Source organism: Oryctolagus cuniculus, chromosome 14, assembly GCF_964237555.1.
Source record: "Oryctolagus cuniculus chromosome 14, mOryCun1.1, whole genome shotgun sequence".
In the NCBI taxonomy this organism is placed as follows: Eukaryota; Metazoa; Chordata; class Mammalia; order Lagomorpha; family Leporidae; genus Oryctolagus; species Oryctolagus cuniculus.
The window spans coordinates 5,496,358-5,519,125 of NC_091445.1; the positions used below are offsets into that span (position 1 = coordinate 5,496,358).

The following is a 22,768-nucleotide window of genomic DNA, read 5'->3' on the forward strand; positions in this document are numbered from 1 at the left end:
AGAGCTCTGATTAGCTTTTTGCCAGTTCTTCATTAGTAATTCGCTGGCTTTTTTTTTTTTTCCTGTGGTGGCTGTCTTCTCTAATAAGTTTATGTTCTACCAAAGAATTCTTTGAAGATGGCCTGAAAGACGCTACACTGTGTCATGTTGTGGGACGTTACAACTCAATACTGCTCTTTGTGGAGCGCAACAAGTGAACAAGTGCTGCTGGAATTCGGTGCTCACTCCCCTGCTTGCTGCTGGTGGCGGGGTGGGCTGCGGAGTCTTATCATCACGCCTGACCTAGTTGTGCAGCTGTGACTGTTTAATTAATAGGTATTTACATAAGCTCCTTGCGCCCAGCAAGCTTTAGAATGGGGCTGGTGGTTATCTGCTTCTCACCCTGTGAAGTATCAGCAGTGCCATTTCCACTTTGCATATCAAAATATAGAGAGATTAAATTACGTACCACAAATTGATAACTGCATTAAGTTTGGGAACTCGGCGTCCCGGCATATTAACAGCATTGCTTAAAACAGTGGTCTGGACGGGCTCTGTTGGCACATGCGGACTCTGCTCTGTATTCCAGGAGCTGGGGCTGGGCCTGTCAGAAGCCCAGGGAGGGAGCCCCTTGTAGATTTATGCAGGCATGGGAAAATTAGTTTCTGGGCTCTCTCTGGAGCCATGAAAGAGGGGTTTTGTTAGTAGAGAAAGCGGCATCTGAGAATTATTGCTGTGATGTCAGTAATTTGTAATAAAAATTCTAGGCAGCCTGGTGGTCTCTGCGCAGGCTAGGAATTGGAAGAACTGTTTCTTGGTCATTGTTTCCATTTTTTTTTTTAAGCCACCTTCCCAAGCACCATTAGACTTTTCTGGCCATGAAACGTGGACAGATGCAGCTGGGGAGAAGTTTGGTTCGCTAGGGTCCTCTGCCCATCTCAGAAATGAGGATGTTGCTGACTGCCTGGACACTTGGGTGAGACCTGGCATTTCTCTCCCAAATACTTGTTTCTTAAATGTTCTCTCGCTGTCTTCTTGTCTGTATCTTCATGCAACCCCCGTAAGGGATAGAAATCTGACGGGGTTAGGGGCCGGCCCTGTGGCGCAGCAGGTTAAAGCCCCAGCCTGCAGCATTGGCATCCCATATGGACACTGGTTCCAGTCCTGGCTGTTCCGCTTCCTATCTAGCTCCCTGCTAATGCGCCTGGGAAAGCAGCGGAGGAAGTCCTTGGGCCCCTGCACCCACATAGGAGACCCGGGAAGAAGTTCCTGAATCCTGGCTTTGGATCGGCTCAGCTCTGGCCATTGTGGACATTTTGGGAGTGAACCAATAGATGGAAGATTGCTTGCTCTCTCTGTCTCTACCTCTCTGTAACTCTGTCTTTCAAATAAATAAAATAAATCTTAAAAAAGAGAGAGATCTGACTGGGATCTTCTTTCCCCTTTTTTCTCTTTTCTCCCTGAAAACTCTAAGATAGGAGAGCTTGCATTTCAGACCTTGCTGCTGCTGCTTCTCATTGGTGTTGGTTGCTTCCGGGGAGTTCTCGAATCAGCAGGACGGCCTCAGTCAGGACCACCACCACCACCACCACCACCACCACCACCACCAAGCTGAACCAAGGAGATGTTTCTCTTCTGCAGCTTTTCTAAACGTCAGAGTCTTACCTAAAAGATGGAGCTTGGTGTGTCTCACTCAGCTACTTTCGCTTTAGACTTAGCGTAGACACTGTCTGTCTGAACCTGAGTTACCGCAAGGTCCTCCCTCCGAGTCCCGTCTATCCTTTAAGGTCTGGGCAGATTCGACACAGGCTGGATGTCCGGCATGTCCCTGCTGTCCCCATGCCCCACCTCCAGGCAGACGTGCCCTCAGCTTCCCTGTGGACTCCTCGAGTGGCCAGGATCGTCACCTGTCGTGTGACACAGCGCTCTCTGTGAGCCTTCAGCCGCAGGTGCTCCAGTGGGGCACAGGGAGAGGAGAGATTTCCTGTTTCATGTTAACCCAAGGTGCCTCTCAGCTCATGGAAACATGCACATGGCCGTGCAGTCTAACGTAGAGCGCTCACAGGGTGAAACCACTCGGCAAGCTTATGGTCTGCGGTGTGAAATGGTGCCTGCGCCCCAGGGCTCACATGAGCATCACCCTGGGGAGCAGGGGTCTTTCCGTCCCCGGGCCCGCAGCCTGGGCCACCTCTGGTTAGCTTAGTCTATGGGTGAGCTGTTACCTGGCCCTCCGACACCTCAGGACACGCTCTGTCGTCTAGCGGGGGCTTTCTCGTGCTTTGCCGGTGGCATTGGGAACATGAAGGCTTCCCTTGCCTTGCCTCCAGATGGTGAGGAGTCCCTCCCTGCAGACATCTCTGAGCAGCTCTCCTGCTCCTGCTGGCGAGCCCTGCTCCTCACCCCACCGTCAGGCCAGGTGAACTCGGTCCTCTCGAGGCTCTGCTTCCCCGTTCTCCTTAGAAATCCTCGGGGAAGGGGAGTGAGAGACGACAAACTTATTTCTGCTTTGCAGCTCTGGCACGGTCCAGGAGCTTCAGTACAGAGGGTGCAGCTGCTGTAAACCCAGGAGCTGAGATGACAGAGTGTTGGGAGGGGGGGGCCTCCCTGGTGACTTAACCTGAAAGGTGAGCCGTGTGGTACCAGGTGCTGCTTCTGTCCTCAGGACTGTGTCACCTGGTCCAGGGCCTAGAACAGTGCCTGACCCGGGGGACACGCTCTCGGTGGACAGATGGACAGGGAGCAGTGAGCCACGAGCAGTCGGACACTCTAGGCATTCAGTGATGTCTGTGCAGTAAAAGGTGTGAGTAGAGGAGGAAGGCCTGAGCTGCTGAGATGTCTGCAGCATTTCTCAGTCTAGTACCAGATGTTAGGGGAGTACAGCAGTGTGCAGGGCGCGGGCCGGTCACAGAACTGCAGTGTGCATGTTGGTCTATCAGTTTTCCTCAGTGGTAAAGTAACATGTATTTTTTCACGTGAAAATCATAGGTGGATTTGAGACTATATTGCTTAGTTGAAGCAAATCTTTTTTTCTTTAAAGATTTTATGGGGCCAGCACTATGGCACAGCAGGTTAAAGCTGCCACCTGCAGTGCCGGCATCCCATATGGGTGCCACTTCTAGTCCCGGCTGCTCTTCTTCTGATCCAGCTCTCTGCTATGGCCTGGGAAAGCAGTAGAAGATGGCCCAAGTCCTTGGGCCCCTGCACCCACGTAGGAGACCTGGAAGAAGCTCCTGGCTCCTGTCTTCAGATCGGCGCAGCTCCAGCTGTTGCGGCCAATGGGGAGTGAACCAGCGGAAAAAAGACCTCTCTCTCTCTCTCTCTCTCTCTCTCTCTCTCTCTGCATAAATTTGGATCCGAAGCCAGTAGCCAGGAGCTTCTTCCAGGTCTCTCATGCGGGTGCAGGGGCCCAAGGACTTCGGCCATCTTCTACTGCTTTCCCAGGCCATAGCAGAGAGCTGGATCAGAAGTGGAGCAGCTGGGACACAAACCGGTGCCTATGTGGGATGCCAGCACTGCAGGTGGTGGCTTTATCCGCTGCACCACAGCGCTGGCCCCAATAAGTTTTTAAAGTAAATGACAGGTATAGTTCTTCCTAGACATGCCCTTACGCTCTCTCCTTTGCTCTTAGGAACACTTTGGAGGAAATATTTGAGGAAACAGACATTGACATTCCGAGCTTATCTGGGTACTTCCGTAAATGTCCGGGAGGTGCTGTCCCTGGTTTTACGCCAAGGGGAGACTGGCTCTGTCTGCAGTGGCAGAGGGCCTTCTGCTGCCTTCCCCACACACATTCCCCTCTACAGAGCCAGCCTTGTGTAGCCATCGCTCCCTTTGCCACAACAGGCTGTCTTTGTCTAAGCATCACTCTTAGTGCCTACCATATGCAGTGAGGCACTGAGGTTAGAATAGTAATCAGAATGTAACCTCTGCATTCAAGAATTTCAGCCAGGTGCCTTCACAGAACTGTTTGGATTTAGCAGTGAGCTGTAGCATGGAGGGCATCTGGGTTAGGGCTGGGATAACAGAGATCTGAGCTCTACTGGAGAGCAACAGGCATTAATGGGTATAGGAGGGAGGCAGAGCGCTCCAGGCAGAGAGAGTAGCACGTGCAAAGGCCTGTGGGTAGGAAACAGCAGCATGTTTGGGGCACTGCAAGCACATAAAGGCAAACTGTGCATGAAGTACATATCTGCTTCCTCGTTCTGAATAGGAACAGTCTTTTCCAGGCTTGACGAGGCCCTACAAGATCCTGCTTCCTGGCCGTCTGTCCAGGCTCACTTCTGCCATCACTACCCTGGTTTCACGTCCCTGGTCACTGGGCGTGTTGCCATTCTTGGAACATTCCAAGCTCCTTCCCCAACATCAGGGTCCTAGGAGCTTTGCACTTGACGTTCCCAAGCTGGAAATAACTCTTTTCCCAAAGCATTACATGGCCTGCTCCTTAGGCCTCTGGTCAGGTGTTACCTCTGCGGAGAGGCCTTTACCCGAAACAGCCCCTCCCTCATCAGTCTCTAAAATTTAAGTTTTTCTGCCTCCTCCCTTTGAATTTCTCTTACTATGTATAGGATAGCTAAAAAGGGAAAGGAAAGAAAGCCTACCCAGAAGATTCCTAAACACACACTGGCATAGGCTTGGCATCCTCCTAGGCACGAGACTGGAGCGCGGATCAACTTCTTTGAAGGGATGCACTTTCCATCCTAAGCCTCAGAGAACTATGGTATATATAGTCCTACTATAAGATCACAGTTAGAAAGCACAGAGTTCATAGCAAGCCGTTCAGACTGAGAGCCAGTTGAGACAACAGACTGCAGTATCAGACCCACAAATTCAGGTATTGAAATTTTTTGTCACAAAATATAAAGATGTTCGGCTTATTTTTTAGATGGCTAAAGATACCAGAAGTGTGAAATAATAACAGACTATAGAAAATGATGAAGCAAATTTAAGAAATAATAGAATGTTTAGAAAATATGTAATTAGATCTAGACTAAAATGTAGGTAAGTACAGTTAAAAGGAACATTAATGTACTAGAAGATGAAGAAATTCACGCATTGTGGCAAAAAAGTGAAGAAGAGATAGTAAATGTAAATGTGAGATCAGGTTAAGGGGTACAAGGGATGGAGGGGGTTAAGAGATGTAGACTAGGAGCTGGGGGGGAGACATGGGAGAGAGCCAGGGGCTGACTCTTTTCAAAGAGCTAGTGGCGAGGTCTCCCGGAGTTGTTGGAAAGACGCGGACACTTAGATCCTGGAGGCTCAGTGAGGCTTCGGCGGGATAAATGGGAAGAAGCCCACACCTAGACACAGTCTCGTGGAATGCCCGAGGGAAGAAGGAGATCCCTACAGGAGCGGCCGTTTGACAGATAGTGACTTCTACACAGGAAAAATGGAAGTCAGAGGAAAGTGAGATAACTTAACCATGTGCTGGGAGCATACGATTGCAATGTGGAAGTTTACACTTGTAAAATGAGGGGGAGATAGAGCATCCACGGGATAGGGTCACTTACTACCTACAGGTATTCACAGAAGTGTGTTCTGAAGAACATATGAGGAGATTGAAAACATTCATGGAAAATGGAATCAAAAGAGTTTTATTTTGTTGCAAAAACATCTTGAAATGCATGCACCATTCTTTAGTAATATACAATTTCCATGAACATTTTGAAGGCCCCTCACATGCTTGGATTTCAAATTTTTTGTACCAAATTAAATATATCTTTTAATTCCACTTTATCTTTTAATTCCACTGTCCATGAACTGTGTGAAGTGCCCTGGTATTCCATAGGCAAAGAAAGAGATCCCAGAATTAATATCAAGATACACAAAATCTTGGGAAGTAAAAAGAATAGTAAAATGTGAGTATACTTCAACAAATATAGTACATGAATTGTTTGGGGAAAAGGTAAAGATACTGAATAGTTTTAGATTTTATTGCATAAAATGATTATTTTAAAATTTGGGGCTACTTTAAAGAAGTATGTAGTTTTTAAAGAAATAAAAAGAAAATAATGAGAAAAAAATTTATTTTTTTTATTTGAAAGGCAGAGTTCAAAGACAGGAAGAGATAGAGAAAAAGGTCTTCCACCTGCTGGTTCACTCCCCAAATGGCTGCAACAGCTGGCACTGGGCCAGGAGGAAGCCAGGATTCTGGAATTCCATCCGTGTCTCCCACAGGGGTGGAGGGGCTCAAGGGCTGGGGCCTTCTTCCACTGCTTTCCCAAGCACACGAGCAGAGAGCCAGCTTGGAAATGGAGCAGCCTGGACTTGAACAAGTTCTCGTACGCGATGCCAGCATTGCAGGTGCTGGCTTCACCTGCTGAGACACAACACCAGCCCCGAGGAAAAACAGTTCAATCCTATACTCAATCAATCCGAAAGAAAACAGCTTAGGAGGAGAAAGAAAAGAAGAAACATTAACAATGGAATGAGGAGCAGGAGTTTGGCCAGCAGTAAAGAAGTCGGTCAGGGCGTCTGAGCCCCATCTGAGTGCCCTTGGTCTGACTGTGGCTCTGGCTCCTGACTCCAGCTTCCTGCTAATGCTTACCCTGGGAGGCAGTGGTGTTTCTGTCTCCTCCCTCCCTCTCCATCTCTCTCCCTCTCCCTCCCTCTCCATCTCTCTCTCTGTGTGTGGGGGGAGGGAGTGTGTGACATTAATTACTAGTTTAAAAAACAGAATCAGTAAAAATTCCATTAAGATGGAAGAATGAAATCAAAATTCAGCAGTACTCACAGAGCCTGTAAGTGAGCAAACCACTCAAGTTAAAAGAGTATAAAGGTGGATTTAAACAAATCCTTCTATGTTCTTTTCACAGTCGACATAAAGACACAGAAAGAATGAAAGTCAAATAATTTTAAATGCATAATACAAATGGAAAGCTAGTGTGGTTATATTAATATCAGGTATCTCTCCCTCATTCAGCAGAAAGCATAATCGTAGATAAACACGATCACTCAGTATTAAAGTGTCAGCTCTCTAGGAAGGTACACTTCCGTAGCTTCGGGATACCTGAAGCAAAGATGGGGAAGCCACAGGCAGAGATAGACACATCAGCTGCCGCAGTGGAAATCTGGACTCCTCTCAGAAGCTGACAGACCAGACAGACAGGAACGGACAAGGGTGGAGAAGGCGGGGACAGCATAGCTTGCTCGACCACAGGAAACATGCAGAATAAAGCTGCGGCCAAGCGAAGACCGTGTGTTCTTTATGCAGAATAAACCCCACAAAGTATATGCAGACAAATGAGGATAGAAACGAGTAAAACAGAAGACAAAGCTGCCCCACGTGGGTCGGAAGCCGCAGGGAGGGACTGGCCACTGCAGGTCCTCAGTGAGTGCCCGGTGGACCCACGCGTGGGAGACCACACCCGTGCAAGTGTGACAAGGGCCTGCAGTCCCCAGGGACGAGCTCTCAGCCGGGTAGTTTGGAGTCGTCCTTTTATTCTTTGTTCTCATCTGCACTTCCTGAACTCTCTGCGGGTACTGTTCTTGCAAGTTTGTGAAAACATTGCAGCGTCTTTGGCTGTCCCTGGGGACTGGCTTCAGGATTGCCCACAGAGGCCAGAATGTGTGGCTATTAAGATGGCATGGGGCCGGCGCCGTGGCTCACTAGGCTAATCCTCCACCTTGCGGCGCCGGCACACTGGGTTCTAGTCCCTGTCGGGGCGCCAGATTCTGCCCCGGTTGCTCCTCTTCCAGGCCAGCTCTCTGCTATGGCCCGGGAGTGCAGTGGAGGATGGCCCAAGTGCTTGGGCCCTGCACCCCATGGGAGACCAGGAGAAGTACCTGGCTCCTGCCATCGGATCAGCGCGGTGCACCGGCCGCAGCGCGCCAGCCGCGGCGGCCGTTGGAGGGTGAACCAACGGCAAAGGAAGACCTTTCTCTCTATCTCTCTCTCACTGACCACTCTGCCTGTCAAAAAAAAAAAAAAAAAAAAAGCTTTGCACATCCTCCTGTGAACTTGAAATCCTCTCTGGATCATCCTTAGCACCTATTACAATGTAAACACCAGGTAAATAGTTATCCTACTGTACTGTTTAGGGAATAATGACAAGAAACAAAGTGTGTATGTGTGCGGCACAGATGCAATTTGTTTTTCCAAATATATTTGATTCATGCTTGGGTGAAGCCACAGATGCAGAACCCGGGATTATAGAGGGCCAGCTGTAATTTAAAATAAGTTGATAGGTTTTTGAAGAGGTGAACTACAGTAATGAGAGTGAGGGACCATCCTAGATGCCCCCTCTGTTCGGAGAGATGAGGAGGTGCAGTATAAGCTGTGGACTCGAGCTGTGGAGGGCTTTGTCCCTTACTACAAGGATAACTGTACCCAAACGCACTTTCTTCATCCTGCTCCCCAATGTGGCCGTAGTAAAGCCTTCATCCAAGAGTTCCTGTGGCAGGAGCCTGATCCTGTGTGTGCCCCATCATCTCTCTCCTTCCCCTGCTGGAGCGGGTGGGAAGAGGGAGACGCCATGCTCCCATTTCCAGGGCGTGTTCCCAGAGTGGAAGACAAATTTGATCAGAGTGGAATGTGAACCTGGATGGAAGCTTAGGATGTGAAATTACATCTGTGCCCTCCCAGGGAGCCAAGGAAATGAGGACACAAACTGAGTAACTCATCACGATTATGACGAGTAAGAGTGAAGATGCAGCACTACCATTTCCTTGTGATAGTCCCATCGCATAGTCCTGAAACCAACTCAAGTGTTCATGTCAGACCTATTTTATGAGACACTTAACCATTGCTAAATTACACTGCATCAGGGAATGTGCCTGCATAACTCCTCAGGAGTTGCAGGGAGAGAACCCAGCGCCTCGTTTCTATTTCCACAGAAACCCAGTTAGCAGGACTTTGTTCCAAGAGAAGTGTTTATTGAGTTGTAAGCCTCGTACAGTTCACTGGTTGTCTGCATTCCCATGCAGACATTTTTCTCAGTGCGGATCTGCTCAGTTCATTAGTGCAGACAGCAGATGCCAGCACTTTGACATGAATTTACCTCACAGTTGATCTAAGAAATGTCGCAAAAAAGGATCCTGATGGTCCAGGTCCTTCTAGTTCTTAAAAAGGCATGTTAAACAGAGAAGGTGTAGGAGCTTAGATTTCTTTGAATTCCAACATATACTTCCTAAGCCAGCTAGAGACGGTTTCATTCCTGATTCTAGCCATCTGAAGGAAAAAAGTGGAAAATATAGATAGTGTCCACTGCACAAAAATGGCCTGTGCAGGATATTATCCAGATTGATTGCCTACACCTGTCACTTGCCTCCTTGTTTGTACATTCTCTACCCTACTTTGTCCAAACGCAAATCAGTAGGCTGCAGGAGCACCTGACTGGATGTGACTGAAAAGGTAGAATTGGCTCAGGTCGCTTTGCTGATGTGAATTCTGCCTCCTGCAGTATGAGAACTCCGTGGGATTAGCCCCCTTTGCCTTGAGTTGGGCTTAAATCCATTTAAAATGAGCAGAGAAGTAGCCTTGAGCTCACTAAGCAAATGAATGATAGAATGTCTGTCTTCTAACCATAGCTGGAAAACTTGGTATTTTCTGTGTAATATGAGCATTATTACGTTCATCATAACTCAAGGCCTTGTCTGTTCAGTAGGCGTATATATAAGATTGAACATATGTGATCGGAAAATTCAAAATCCAGAATGCTGCGAAATCCGAACTTTTTGAGTGCTGATGTGACACGATGTTTCCTATTCTGGAGAATTTCTGATTCCAGATTTTGAGATGAAGCATGCTGACCCATTAAAGTCTATACTGTTATTCCAAAAATGCCGAAAGCTCCAAAACAGGGCACAGGTCTGGTCCAAAGCATTTTGGATAAGGGAAGTATTGGGTGTTGAACCATGTACCATTTAAGCATATACTTAACGATGGATTTTTGTTTGTTTGTTTGTTTTAAGATTTTTAAGTTTATTTTGAGAGAGATCAATCTTCCATCTGTTGATTCACTCCCCAGATAACCGCAATGGCCGGAGCTGGGCCAGGCTGAAGGCAGGAGCTAGGAGCTTCATCCAGGTCTTTCATGTGGGGCACAGGGGCCCAAGCACTTGGGCCATCTTCTGCTGCTTTTCCTAGGTCATTAACAGGGAGCTGGATAGAAAGTGGAGCAGCCAGGACAAGAACTGGTGCCCATGTGGGGTCCCAGCATGATCCAATAGGAGGCTTTACCTGCTATGCCACAATGCCAGCCCCAACAGTGGATGTTTTTGACACATGCTAGCAGAGAGCTTATGATTAACAACACACTGAAAGGATTTCACTTCACAACAGGATTTCACTTCACAACACCTTACTAACAATCTAACACTAAAAGCACTGCTTAATACTGACTTGATTCTGTTCAAATACAGCAACTTTGTTTAATATGCTTACATTTCTTACCCCTTCCTCTGAGCTGTTGTTGTCTTGCATATTACAGCTGCTATAAACCCAACACTACAATATTATGATTTTTGCTCATATAAAATTATGTCTTTTTAAAGAAATTAAGGAAAAATAGCCTTTTATATTCACCATTTATGAGGCTTTTCATTTGTTTCTCCATGGACTTGAGTTCCCTGTGGTATTAATTTTTGAAGGACTTTCTTTTGCATATCCTGTTAGGCAGATCTGTTAGCAAGGGATTCTCCTGGTCTTCTTCCTTGGCAATATATTTATCTTACCTCCACTGCTGAAGGATAGTTTTGCTGGTTACAATGACTTTGGGTTGACGATATTAGTGATTTTTCCCGAGTATTTTGAGAGTGTTACTCTGTGGTCTCCTATACTGATGAGGAGTAGCCTTTAAAGTAATGTTAATTATTTGACTATGATGTGTCTTGGTGTGGATCCTTTGTGTTTCTACTTCAGGTTTGTTCTCATTGGGTCTGTAGATCAATGTGTTTCATTAAAGTTTAGAAGTTTTCAGTCAATATTTCTTCAAATATTTTGCCTCCCCCCTTTCTATCCTTTTCTTTCCATGGATGTGAATACAGATGATGTTGTCCCAGGGGCCTCTGAGGCTCACTTTTCTCTGTTTGTTTGTTTTTTTTTTTAAATTGAATTATTTCTACTAATACATCTTCAAGTCCATTGATTTTTTTCCTACTGTTGCCTCATATCTACTGTTGAGCCCATCACTGAATTTTTAATTTTCTGGTGTTATACTTTTGAATGGTAGGATTTCGTTTGGTTCTTTTCATGAGTTGTGTTCCTGTTGGAGATGACCTGATTTCAGATTCGTTGTCATAATTCTGCCCTTTGATACTCTGAACACATTTACAGTAGCTGCTTTGGGTTCCATAAGTCCAGCATCTGGTTCCCTGCAGAGTCCAGAGGATCCTCCCGGACCCCTCCGGATGCATTACGCTGGTTTGTGTCTTTGCATGTCACAAACATTTCTTTGGAAGCCTGACATTTTGGATACTATCTTGAAGCACTTCAAGATTCCAACATTTTCTCCCGGGAGTTGTCCTTTTGCCATTGATTTGTTTGTTTTCGTAACTTTCCTAGGCTTTGTCTGCAAAATTCGTCTCCCCCGCAAGTGTGGCTGCTGTATGTTATTTTAATCCTGACTTTTCAGTCTGCTTTCCTCAAGGTCACCAGCTCTGGGTGTGTATGGCTTCTTGGTCAGCCAATGACTGGACGGGGATTGTGCTCAAATCCCCCATGTCTGTGGTGCTTTCCCCTCTAGCTGATGGACATGTGTGTGTGGTTGGAGGCACCTGCAGAACTCAGGTAGCGCCTGACTCGGCCTCAGCTGGTGCTTCCCAGCAGGCTTTCTCCCGTCTGCCCTGGACGTGCGGGCAGTTCCCAGCAGCTGGCAGTGCTGAAGGACTCATCCTGCCCTCCTGGGACTCATTTCCAGGATCTCCCCGTTCCATTTCTGGCAGGGCTGCCGCTTGCTTCAGTGGGGACAGCAACCTCTGGCCTGCAGAGCTGCGGCTGCTCCTTTTCATTTCGTCTCTAGTTTGCTCTTTTTGTAGACAGTGTGCTGGGCAGTTCTTGCCGTGTGCCGGAGGTAAGTCAGCCCTGCTGGCAGCATAGCTCTGCTCTGGTCAACCTCCCTGGTGATGCAGCCAGGGCCCGGGTGCAAACCTCCCTGGTGATGTAGCCAGGACCCGGGTGCAGACCTCCCTGGTGATGTAGCCAGGGCCCGGGTGCAAACCTCCCTGGTGATGCAGCCAGGGCCCGGGTGCAAACCTCCCTGGTGATGTAGCCAGGACCCGGTGTGCATCCAAGTGCACTTGGGGGGTGTTTGCAGGCAAGAAGGCTGGAGACTCCCTCGGCTTCCAACTTGACATTCTAGCAGCTTAGCATGAATTAAATGCTTCTAAAATTTTTTATTTGTTCTTAGTACGAAAATGGTTTGGTTTTGACAGTTCTGTTGAGTTTTGTGCTTATTTTCTGGGGAATTTGCTGACTTCTTCATTCTGACACAGCTGGAAGTCTGCTTCTATTGTTATTTATTTATGAAACTTTTCTTAAAATATTACATAAATATATCTCATTATAATTCCTATTTTAAGCTGATCATCGTCTCTTTGCCTGATCTTTGTAAACCAAAGAAATTTTACTAAAAAGATGGTTTTTATTTTAAAATTCAATTTAATTTTTGCTTTTTAAAGACATTGTTTTCAAAGAGAGAAAGAAGGAAATCTTTATGAAGACAGTTATTCATTTAAATATATTCTATTTAATTACATAGAGATAAGGTCCCAATATAGCAAAAGATAAAGAGTGTTTTTCCAGATGGCCATTCTTGCATTGAAGATGTGCCCCAGTCATTTGATCTGCTCTGCATGGCATAGAAGTCTCTGTTAGGTAGAAAAACACTTAGTGTGAGCATCATCACGCATTTTATTTATTAGAACATAACCTTACATGCTAATAGGCCTTTTTTTAAGGAAAATGAATATTAAAATGTAGATTGCTGAAGTGTTTTTGAAGTGTCTAAGCTTTATTTTAACTTAAATTCATTTAAATTATTTTCCATTAATTTGGCTCTAAACCTGAATACCAAGATATTGGTAGTTCTGGTCTCCACATGTTCCTAGGCTTTTGACTGGCTCTGACTTCTCTTTCTTTTGGTTGTACTTATTGTCAAATATTCCCAAACCTTCAGGTACTAATCAGTGATTTTTTTAACTATGCTGTATAATCTATAGGGGCTTCCTAGTATTATATGTTGAATTGGGCTTTATTACAGGATGCTTTAAGCTCATATTCTGAATATGTGGTTATTATTCTTGTCTGTTTAGAGATCAGTAGCTGAATAAGAGTAGCCTATATATTGTGTGTTGGGCACTGTTCTGGTACTGCCGCCTTGAAAAGGCGCAGTCAGTGTGTGAGGCAGGTGCTGTCATTAGCCCCAGTTGTCAGGTGAGGAAACCGAGACATTAAATGGCTCAGAGCTGCTCACTGATGGAGCTGCACGTTCCCTCCGCTGGCCTTGGCTTGGTGCTCATGCACACTCTCAGCCACTTGCCTGTGGAGTGAGCAAAGATGACTCAGAGGAGTGAAGGTCGAGTCCTTACACAGCAGTGTCCAGGGAGCAGGGGTGCAGCGGGACGAGGCCCTCAGTGTGCTCTGCACTGCGGTGTGCGTGCATCGTGGGTGAGCGCTGTGCGCGGTTGTTCTGTTGTCTGGTGATGGTGGTGCCACAGGCCTGTAAGAGGCAGGTCTTGACGATCCGAGGAAGCTGATGCTCGTGGTGGCCCCCGGGTCCTCCAGGAAGGGAGCACTGGGAGCTAAGGGAGATGTTTCTCTGAAGACACCCTCAGTGGTGGAGTGAGTGCTCCACCCGTGTAGGCCAGGGAGGGAAGGCCCAGCCAGTCTCAGCGTCTCACACGACTCACGCAGGTGCCAGCCTTGTAACGAGTCTGGACCAATGGGGGTCCTGTTGCTTCTTCTGACTCACAGTACCCCCAGACTTAAAGTTTGCATGGTCCTTTCTGCCTCCGCTCTGGAAAGCTGGGCTCCCATGAGATCCATGTGAAAGTGGCCGTGATAACCTTCAGATGTCACAGGGCCAGTTAGTGTTGGACAGCTGGAGACTGTGTGGTTACACTGGCCCTCCTCATTGGGAGTGTCCCCTCCCAGGGCAGTCTTGGAGCTCTGGATTGCATCTTACTTCTTTTTTAAATATTTATTTATTTACTTGAAAGGTAGAGTTACAGAGAGGGAGAAGCAAGGAGAGAGAGAGAGAGAAAGAAAGAAGAAAGAGAAAAGTCTTCTGTCTACTGTTTTGTTCCCCAAATGGCCTCGAAGGCTAGAGCTGAGCTAGTCTGAAGCCAGGAGCTAGGAGCTTCTTCTGGGACTCCCACATGGGTGCAGGGACCCAGGGACTTGGGCCATCTTCCATTGCTCTCCCAGGTGCGTTATCTGGGAGCTGGGGCGGAAGTGGAGCAGCTGGTACATAAACCAGCGTCCATATGGGATGCTGGCACTGCAAGTGGAGGCTTAACCTGCTACACCACAGTGCCGGCCCCCGGATTTCATCTTATTAAGGAAAGAATTATGGCTTCCTGTCAATCAAATTGGGTTACAGCTCTTCATTCCTTCCAGTGGTGATTATGTAACTCATACAAAAAGAATTGAGACTATATTTAGCTCTTAAAATCCCAATCCTCTGGAGCCGGCACTGTGGTGCAGCAGGTAAAGCCACTGCCAGCAGTGCCAGCATCCCCTATGGGCGCCGGTTCAAGTCCCAGCTGCTTCACTTTCGATCCAGCTCTCTGCTATGGCCTGGGAAAGCAGTAGAAGATGGCCTGGGTCCTTGAGTCCCTGCACCTGTGTGGGAGACCCGGAAGAAGCTCTGACTCCTGGCTTCAGATTGGAGCAGCTCTGGCCATTGCGGCCAATCGGGGAGTGAACCAGTGGATGGAAGACCCCTCTCTCTCACTTGCTCTCTCTCTAGCTCTCCTTCTCTCTCTAACTCTTTAAAATTAATAAATAAATCTAAAAAAATCCCAGTCCTCTATAAACAGTAATTATTTAAGTCCATGATAATTCTAAAATTTCTTTGCATTTCCTGGGCTCATTTTCTGGAGTCCTTCTGCCTTGGCACACTGTCCCAGACCTCTGCAAGGTCGATTTGTATTCTTAGTGGGTTTTGGCTGCTACAACAGAAGCACCATAGTTTTAGTGGCTGCAGCATACACCAAAGACTGAGGAGCCCAGTGTCGGGTGGTGGCAGATCAGGTGTCTACTCACTCTGTTGTCACATCACGGGAAGAAGGTGGGGGAGCCCTTAGGGTGGTCTGTCTAATCCTGACCTTGAGAGCTCCACCCTCATGATCTGGTCACTTCCCAGGGACCCCTCCCAGAAGCACCTCTTTCAGGGTTAGGGGGACTCAGACATTGAGTCCGTTGCACACCTCCTCAGTGAGGTCTCCGCTCTGTCCAAGTCAGACATCACCACGGTCCCTCCGAGATCCTGCAAACCTGCTGTTTCTTCACAGAGCTATTGCTGTCTGTGTTATGCTGTCTATTAATGTGTTCTGTGTGCCTGTTACCTGTCACCTGCCCTGGAATCTTAAGTTCCGTGGGATCAGAAACTTTTGTTTATCCTAGGGAGACGGTGGGCTCCATAACCATATCTAGAGCCGTTCCTGGCAGACACATAAGAGATGATCGATAAGTGTATGTTGAATTAATTCATGGTAGTTTAAGGAGGGAAGGAGGCCAGAATCAAGGTGGACAGGACTTCCCCTAGGCATAACGCATCTGGGCCGTGAGCCCCGGGGCCAGTCAGGGTGGGCTGGGCACGGATGGGCTGTGGTGCAAAAGCAGCCGGAGGTGGGCTTTGGGGAGAAGATGCCAGCTGCGTGCACTGACCGGCACTAAGGGGTCAGTTGTCCTTCTCCCTGCCCACGTCTCCTTACTTGCGACACCAGTGCCAGTGGAACTGCCCCTTCCTGTTCCAGAGAGTGAGTGTGTGCACACGTGTGCAGGCAGGGTGTTGGGGTGGAGAGGTAGAGGCAGCAGGGACAACCATGGAGTCCCTCCCACGAATGGCTCCGCCATCTGCTTCTCCTTGAGCTGCCCGAAGCAAAGCAGCAACAGAGAGAAGAAGCTGGACACCCCTGGCCCCAATTAGACGGTGGAGTTATGCCACGGGGCTTTGAGCTTATAGAAGGAGCCCTAGCCATAGGTTGGAGAGAGACAGGAGGAGAGAAACAGGTGCAACGGGAAGTTTAAAGAGACACACACATGCACGCACACAGCATGCACACATGGACGGTAGAACAATTTAAATAGTGCAAGCCATCTTCGCACCCATCTACTCTCTGAATGTGTATCCACTGGGACTGTATGTTGTTAGGCCTGAGAGGATTAGTATGTTGACAGAACATTTGTGAGAATACACAATGTTGACAAAGAGCTGGGTGAATGCATGGTTGAGAAGTTCAGTGCGGTGGGCTTCAGGGACATCCTTGGCGAACACCTGCAGAATTATCATGGGCCAAGGAGAAGCAGTGGCCAGCAACGAGAGGGCACTGACCACACAGAGCTACAGGAGGCATTGTGTCAGCAAAGCCCTGAGTCACACCATAGCCGGCATTGTGTCAGCAAAGCCCTGAGTCACACCATACCCCACTGTGCCGCTTTATCTGTGGCTGGCTCCTTCTCCCCAGCTTCTCATGTTTGCCCTAGCAATAACAGGAAATCAACCTCATGTGTTCACTGAGTACCTTGGAATTTAAAACGAACTTTTTATTTTCAAGGAGTGTACCAGATTATCTATTTGATTAAGACAAACCAGATTATTTGAACTTTGAATGTGGCTCACACTGGCAACCCTGGTTCTTACAGGAGCATCCAATACTTGGCCAACCCTTTTTTGTACTTCATCCTTGCAAGACAAATGAATTCATGACTCCAGTGTTAAAGAATCCTCAGAAAATCAATAGGTAAGAAACACCATGAAGATACATTGGCCTCTACTCTGATTTTAAAAGTATAAATCTTCTCATGTGACTGTAAAAGCCAGGCTAAAAAAGAAATACGCTTTGTAATAATAATAATGGTTCACACTTATTGATTTTTACCATGCGCTAGGTGCTGTTGGAAAAGTTTTATATATAATAACACACTGGATTTTTATAACACCCCTATAGGCTCTGTACCATTATTTTACCCAGTTTATGGAAGAGCAAACTAAAGCGAAGGAGTTATGTGACGTGGCCAAGGTCACACAGCGAGCTGGGGGACGGATCTGGGATTGTAGCTTCAGAGCCATGCTCATATCACTGCACTGTGCCACCTTAGTAACTGCTGTATGTTTTAAGGAAGGCTCTGGGTCACCAAGGGGAGTCGGGAGCCCCCGTGCCTCACCTCGCCTGCCCTTTAACTCCCCTAGCCAGAGACCCTCCGTCTTCCTGGCGGCAGGCCCACCTGTGTGCAGAAAAGCCTCGCCGCTGTTCCTGCAGGTGACTGGCTGGCTTTTCTGCTCTTGGTCTAAATACTTCCGTGTCTCCTAGGAACATCAACTACGTCACCTCGTGGCTGAGCGTCGTGGGGCCGGTGGTGGGGCTGAACCTACCTCTGAGTTACGCCCAGGCCGCCTCTCAGGACATGTGACTTGTGGACATGAAGGTAGGAAGAGAAGCCTGGGCCTCGTGCTGTGCTCCAAGCTCACAGCGTGTCTGCTACGCTCACGTATGTCCTGCTGGCCCCACCACACACTGCGCTGGCTCTCAGCCCCACTGGGCCGGCCACTGGCGTGCTTGTCAGTTTTCCAGTCAGTGCCTAGCTCCACCCCTTAGGAAGTGTTTACCTTTGTCATCAAAGTAGCCCTCGCCCAGCCACAGGGCGGGGGATACCCTGCCTTCAGTGCTGATGTTCCCAAAATAAGCCCTACTGCCCAGTGCAGCTTCTTTCCTTCTTGTCTTGTGTTCCTGTCCTCCAGATTCTTCTGCTGGGCTTAGACATTGCACAAGTAGAATGCCAGGAGTTTTCCCGCTCGGCCTGGCGTTGCTGGGACCGGTACTGTGAGACAGCCCTTCTCCCCAGGGACTTCTTTGTCCCTTGGAAGTGAACGTCTGCAGCAGCTGATGTCTGATACACTGGATGTTTAGAAGGAATGTACCCAAGACACAAATCAATAGAAGTAGGAAAAAAATGAATCTAACTGTGCAGTCCTCAGAAGACTGACGTCATTAGGGCACTCGCAGGTCATGGTTTTCTGGGCCACTTCACATCCCTTTTCCTAATGTGGATGATGGTGGAGAAATGTCTTTGTGTGATCATTGTAATGGACAACGTATGAAAATTAAAAGAGGATTTATATAGCTCTGAAATTAATATTACTTTGTGTGGCCTATCTTACATTATTCTCCTACAGTCAACCTCAGAAACAATATATTATTTCTATTTTATTACAGAAGTGTATGTGTAGATAGATGTAGAATAAAGAAAAAACACAATTATGAGAGAGACAATTCTGGGTTTATTTTTTGATAGGCAAGAGAGAGAGAGTGCTCCCGTAGGCTGGTTCACTCCAGAAGCGCCCACAGTGCGCACAGCTGGTCCACGGTCAGAGCCGGGAGCCCGGAACTCCATCCAGGTCTCCCACAAGAGTGACAGGGACCCGAGTACTTGAGCCATCGCTGCTGCCTCGCAGGGTCTGCATTAGCAGGAAACTGGACTCAGGAGCCAAATCTGGGATTTAAACACAGACACTGATCAGGAAACATCTTAACCACTGTAGACATTAGTAGTTTAAAAAAAAAAACTGTAGGAAATGTTTAAAGATTAAAAATTCTTTTTACCTACAGTAGTAAAACAATAGGCATTTTGTCCTCTGTTTGTCAGAGCCGCAGCTGCTGTGCTGTACTGAGTGGGGGATCATGAGCGAGTCTCCCTGTCCCCTTCACCTGCAGGGGACTCTATCGCGTGACCTCAGAAGGGGCTGTGGGAGCCACTGGGGTCTCAGCGCGTGAGAAGGTGCCGCACAGTAGCACACAAATGCACACTAAGTGCTCACATTCCTGCCGTCTGATTGTCACTCAGCCTGGGCATGAGTTTAATAGCATTAAACTCACTATGATGAGTTGTACGCTGAACCTAATTTGGAAGAATTTTCTGTGTTGGTGGCTTGTTTTGCCTTTCATTTTAATTTGCTAGGGGCGGAAATGAGGAGAAAGCTGCAACTGTGTCTTTAGAGCGTCTATATCGGTGCCTTTCGGTGGAAAGACACGGCCTTTGGAATCACTCGAGGACTCGGGCAGCCTCACACGCCACCTTGGGAAACAGCCCTGGGTGATGCTGATGCACACAGCACACGCACTGGGGGGCTCACAGACCAAGCTGACTACGCCGTCGCGCTGTCTCCAGAGGCCTTTTGCAGCCCTACACACACAGGAATTGTCTGGGTGTTGCCGGTGCTCTTCAGCTGACCGTGGTGTTAACCCCTGACAACGTCATCAACTTCAGCTTCGCAAGCTGAGCCCTCACTCCGTCCCCCCACCCTCCCAAACGCAGCTCCGCCCACTGTGCCTTGAACGTGCCCATGAAATTTGTACTAGCCTAGGCTGAAATCATGCAACACAAAGCCTGTTTTTTAAGAAATGTACTTAATTTATTTGAGAGATGGGGGGGGGGGGTGTGGAGTTGAGAGAGGGAACTCCCAACAGCTGGTTCACTTCCCAGATGCCTTCAGTAGCCCCTAGCTGGGGCCACAGCTGGGTTCTAGAAACCCCATCCACTTGGACTATGAGCTGCAGTCTCCCTGGGTGCGCGTGAGAAAGAAGCTGGTGTCAGGCTGGAGCTGGGACTAGGACCCAGCACTGCAGCCTGGGATGCGGGCATCCTCACCAGCACCTGACCACTAGGCCAAATGCGTGCCCCACAGTGTATCCTGGTGCACACTGACGGGCGTTTCGTAGGCATGATGAGATGCAGAAGCAGAGCCTCCAACACGCGCCGGCAGCACAGTGCAGGGTGGAGTGTCCGCGGCTTTCCCTCACGGTCTCATGGCTGCCTGGGACCTGCGCTCACTGCCCCTGCTCGGCGCCACGAGTGAGGCTTTTCCCACATACCCCTGGCCTGGGAGAAAGTCCAAGTGCAACAGCCTGGGCTGGCATTCTGGCGGAGTGGATTAAACCATCACCTGTGATGCCGGCGTCCCGTATCAGAGTGCTGGTTTGAGTCCCCACTGTGCTGCCTCTGATCCGGCTTCCTGATAGTGCGCCTGGGAAAGCAGCAGAAGGTGGCCCAAAGCTTGGGCCCCTGCACCCACGTGGGCAGATGGAGTTCCTGGCTCTTGGAGTCAGCCTGGACCAGACCTGGCTGTTGTGGCCATTTGGGGAGTGAACCTGTAGATGGAAGAGATACCCTTCCCCCACACACGTCAGTCAAATAAATCTTTCAGAAAGACATCAAGGCCGGCGCTGTGGCTCACTAGGCTAATCCTCCACCTAGCGGCGCCGGCACACCGGGTTCTAGTCCCGGTCGGGGCGCTGGAATCTGTCCCGGTTGCCCCTCTTCCAGGCCAGCTCTCTGCTGTGGCCAGGGAGTGCAGTGGAGGATGGCCCAAGTGCTTGGGCCCTGCACCCCAGGGGAGACCAGGAGAAGCACCTGGCTCCTGCCTTCGGATCAGCGCAGCACGCCAGCCACGGCGGCCATTGGAGGGTGAACCAACGGCAAAGGAAGACCTTTCTCTCAGTCTCTCTCTCTCTCACTATCCACTCTGTCAAAAAAAAAAAAAAAAAAAAAAAAAGACATCAAAGGTTGGCTTCTAATGAAGGCTTATCATGTTCACATGGTCCTAACATTGAGAAACCCTAAGTGGGCCCATCCTAAGCCAGGGACTGCGTGTGGGTGGGCAGTAGGGCAGCCTGGACACTGGCTCATGGCCGCTCCAGCTGGATCGTGGGCTGTGTCTGCTGCAGTGTGTGTTGGGATTCGATTCCCAGGGTCCCCGTGTTGAGAGGCAGTGGGGCCTTCCACGGGCATCGCTCAGTCCTCAGGAGCCTAAGGCAGCTCCGGGAGGCTCATTCGGAGAGAGCAGCTGTGGTCAGCAGGCGGGTGCCCAGGTGCCCTGCTCTGACTGCTGCTGCTTCCCCGTCCATTTTCTACCGAGAGCTGGAGCAGCCAGGGCCTCACAGATGCCGCTGTCTGATCTCAGACTTCCCGGTCTCCATAAATATGAATCAAAATAAATGTCTTTGCTTATAAATTACCCAGGCCCAGGTATTTTGTGATAGCAACAGAAGACAAAGGCCATGGCCCGCCTGTGGGGAGCCAGGTGGGATGAAGGGCGTCTGCCGTGACAGCACCCCCAGTGCCCATCTGCAGGGTAAGGGCTGCGCTTTCACAGAGGGAACTGAGGCAGGGAAAGGGTTAACTCGATCTGCTAGGAAAGCTAAAAGTGAATTTTAAATCGCTGAGCTGCACATATTCCTGCGTATGTGCTTGCCGGGCATTTTGGTATTTACCACGGAACGGCTTTTCCACCCGCGCCAGGGCCTTCCTCCCGCCACGCGCCCCAGAGTAAACGCAGACTTCCCAGCCGGGCCATGGCCGGAGCACAGAGCACGGAACGCCGTGTCCTCTGGGTGACGGCGGTCTGGAAGCACTGCTTCCCCCGTGCCAGCGGATCCTGAGACGGCCCAGCAGCGGCCCGCGCTGGGTTTCTTAAAAAGATTAGGGTTTCTTCTCTCTGCTCGGTGAAGACCTAAAAGTTCATCAGCAGCAGAAGGAAGTTCCGAAGAGAGGAAAGTCCCACCCTTGCCCCCAGCACCCACACAAATACATCTCCTCAGGCAGTGCCACTTTCAGAATTTTTTCACATAAAAAAACCTTAATTTGGGGTTGATAAAATGTTCCCATTTTCAGGGGCGTACATTTGGCACAGTGGCTAAGATGCCGCAGGGGAAGCCCACATCCCATATCAGAGTGCCTGGTTCACGTGCAGGCCCTCTGCTTCTGATTCCAGCTTCCTGCTAATGTGCACCTGTAGGGTTCCTGCCACCCATGTGGGAGACTTGGGTGGAGTTCAGGGCTCCTGGCTTTGGCCTGACCCAGTCCAACTGTTGCAAGCATTTGGAGAGTGAACCAGCAAAAGGAAGATCTGCTGGCTAGCACCTCGGAGCCGGGTCTGGAACAGCCTTTATGGCACACTGAGAATCTGTGTTTGGCTCAAAAGTCACAAAGAGCCATTCAAGTAGAAAAGCCAAAATGATGCCATTTGTGTCTTAGGAAGAACCTGCGTTTTCGAAATGACTGTTGCATATAATTAACCACACATATACTTTGTCCATGTTTTGTTGTTTGTACCAGCCAAGGAGGGCAGAGGAGGGGCTGGGACTGTGCCAAGGACACTTGGCTTTTCACGTGTGCCTCCCAAACCAAGCTGAAAGCCTTGAGCCCTGGCTGACTGTGTTCCCTGAGGCACGTCACTGTGCCTCTGTGAGCTGCCTTTCTCTCGTCTGTGAATAGACGGAAGTATATTAGATCATTAAATCAAAGTATTGGATTATGACCATTATTTTTAAATGAATACATAAATGAGAAGCTAGCAAATGGCGTGGCACACAGTAAGAGTGTGCTTATTTTGCAAGACTTTGGTTTCAGCTGCAGTCACACATCACTTGACAGTGGGAATATGTTCTGAGAAAGGAGTTGTTGGGCTGTGGCCATGTGGGTATCACAGACTGAAACGGTGTGGCCTACTGACACCTAGGCTGTCGGGTATACACCATCTCAGGTGCAGCCCATCGTGGACTGCAGTGTCACTGTGCCGTGCATGATGTGTGTGTGTGTGTGTGTGTGATTATGCAGTGTACAACAGTGTGT

General features: G+C 48.8%; 1 protein-coding gene and 1 long non-coding RNA gene across 22 annotated transcripts in view; one reads left to right on the forward strand and one right to left on the reverse strand.

Moving 5' to 3' along the window:
* ATG10 (autophagy related 10) overlaps positions 1-22,455 on the forward strand; it is a 272,261-nt gene extending 249,806 nt beyond the window's left edge. For 12 of the 21 annotated variants that reach the window (XM_070056364.1, XM_051853633.2, XM_070056372.1 and 9 more), the window contains 2 exons: positions 16,784-16,881; positions 17,452-18,274. In XM_070056364.1, the coding sequence (XP_069912465.1) occupies positions 16,784-16,881; positions 17,452-17,551 (198 nt within the window). In that variant the 3' untranslated portion in view covers positions 17,552-18,274. Of the gene's footprint in view, positions 1-16,783; positions 16,882-17,451; positions 18,275-19,096 lie in introns of those variants that run through there. The other 9 variants (XM_070056367.1, XM_070056373.1, XM_070056381.1 and 6 more) reach the window with 2 other exon arrangements.
* Positions 18,400-20,201, reverse strand: LOC138845129 (uncharacterized). Its single transcript, XR_011381858.1, has 2 exons — positions 20,082-20,201; positions 18,400-18,631 (listed from the first exon to the last, which is right to left on the reverse strand). It is a non-coding gene; the product is annotated as an uncharacterized lncRNA (long non-coding RNA).
* Positions 22,456-22,768: the final 313 nt, after the last annotated feature.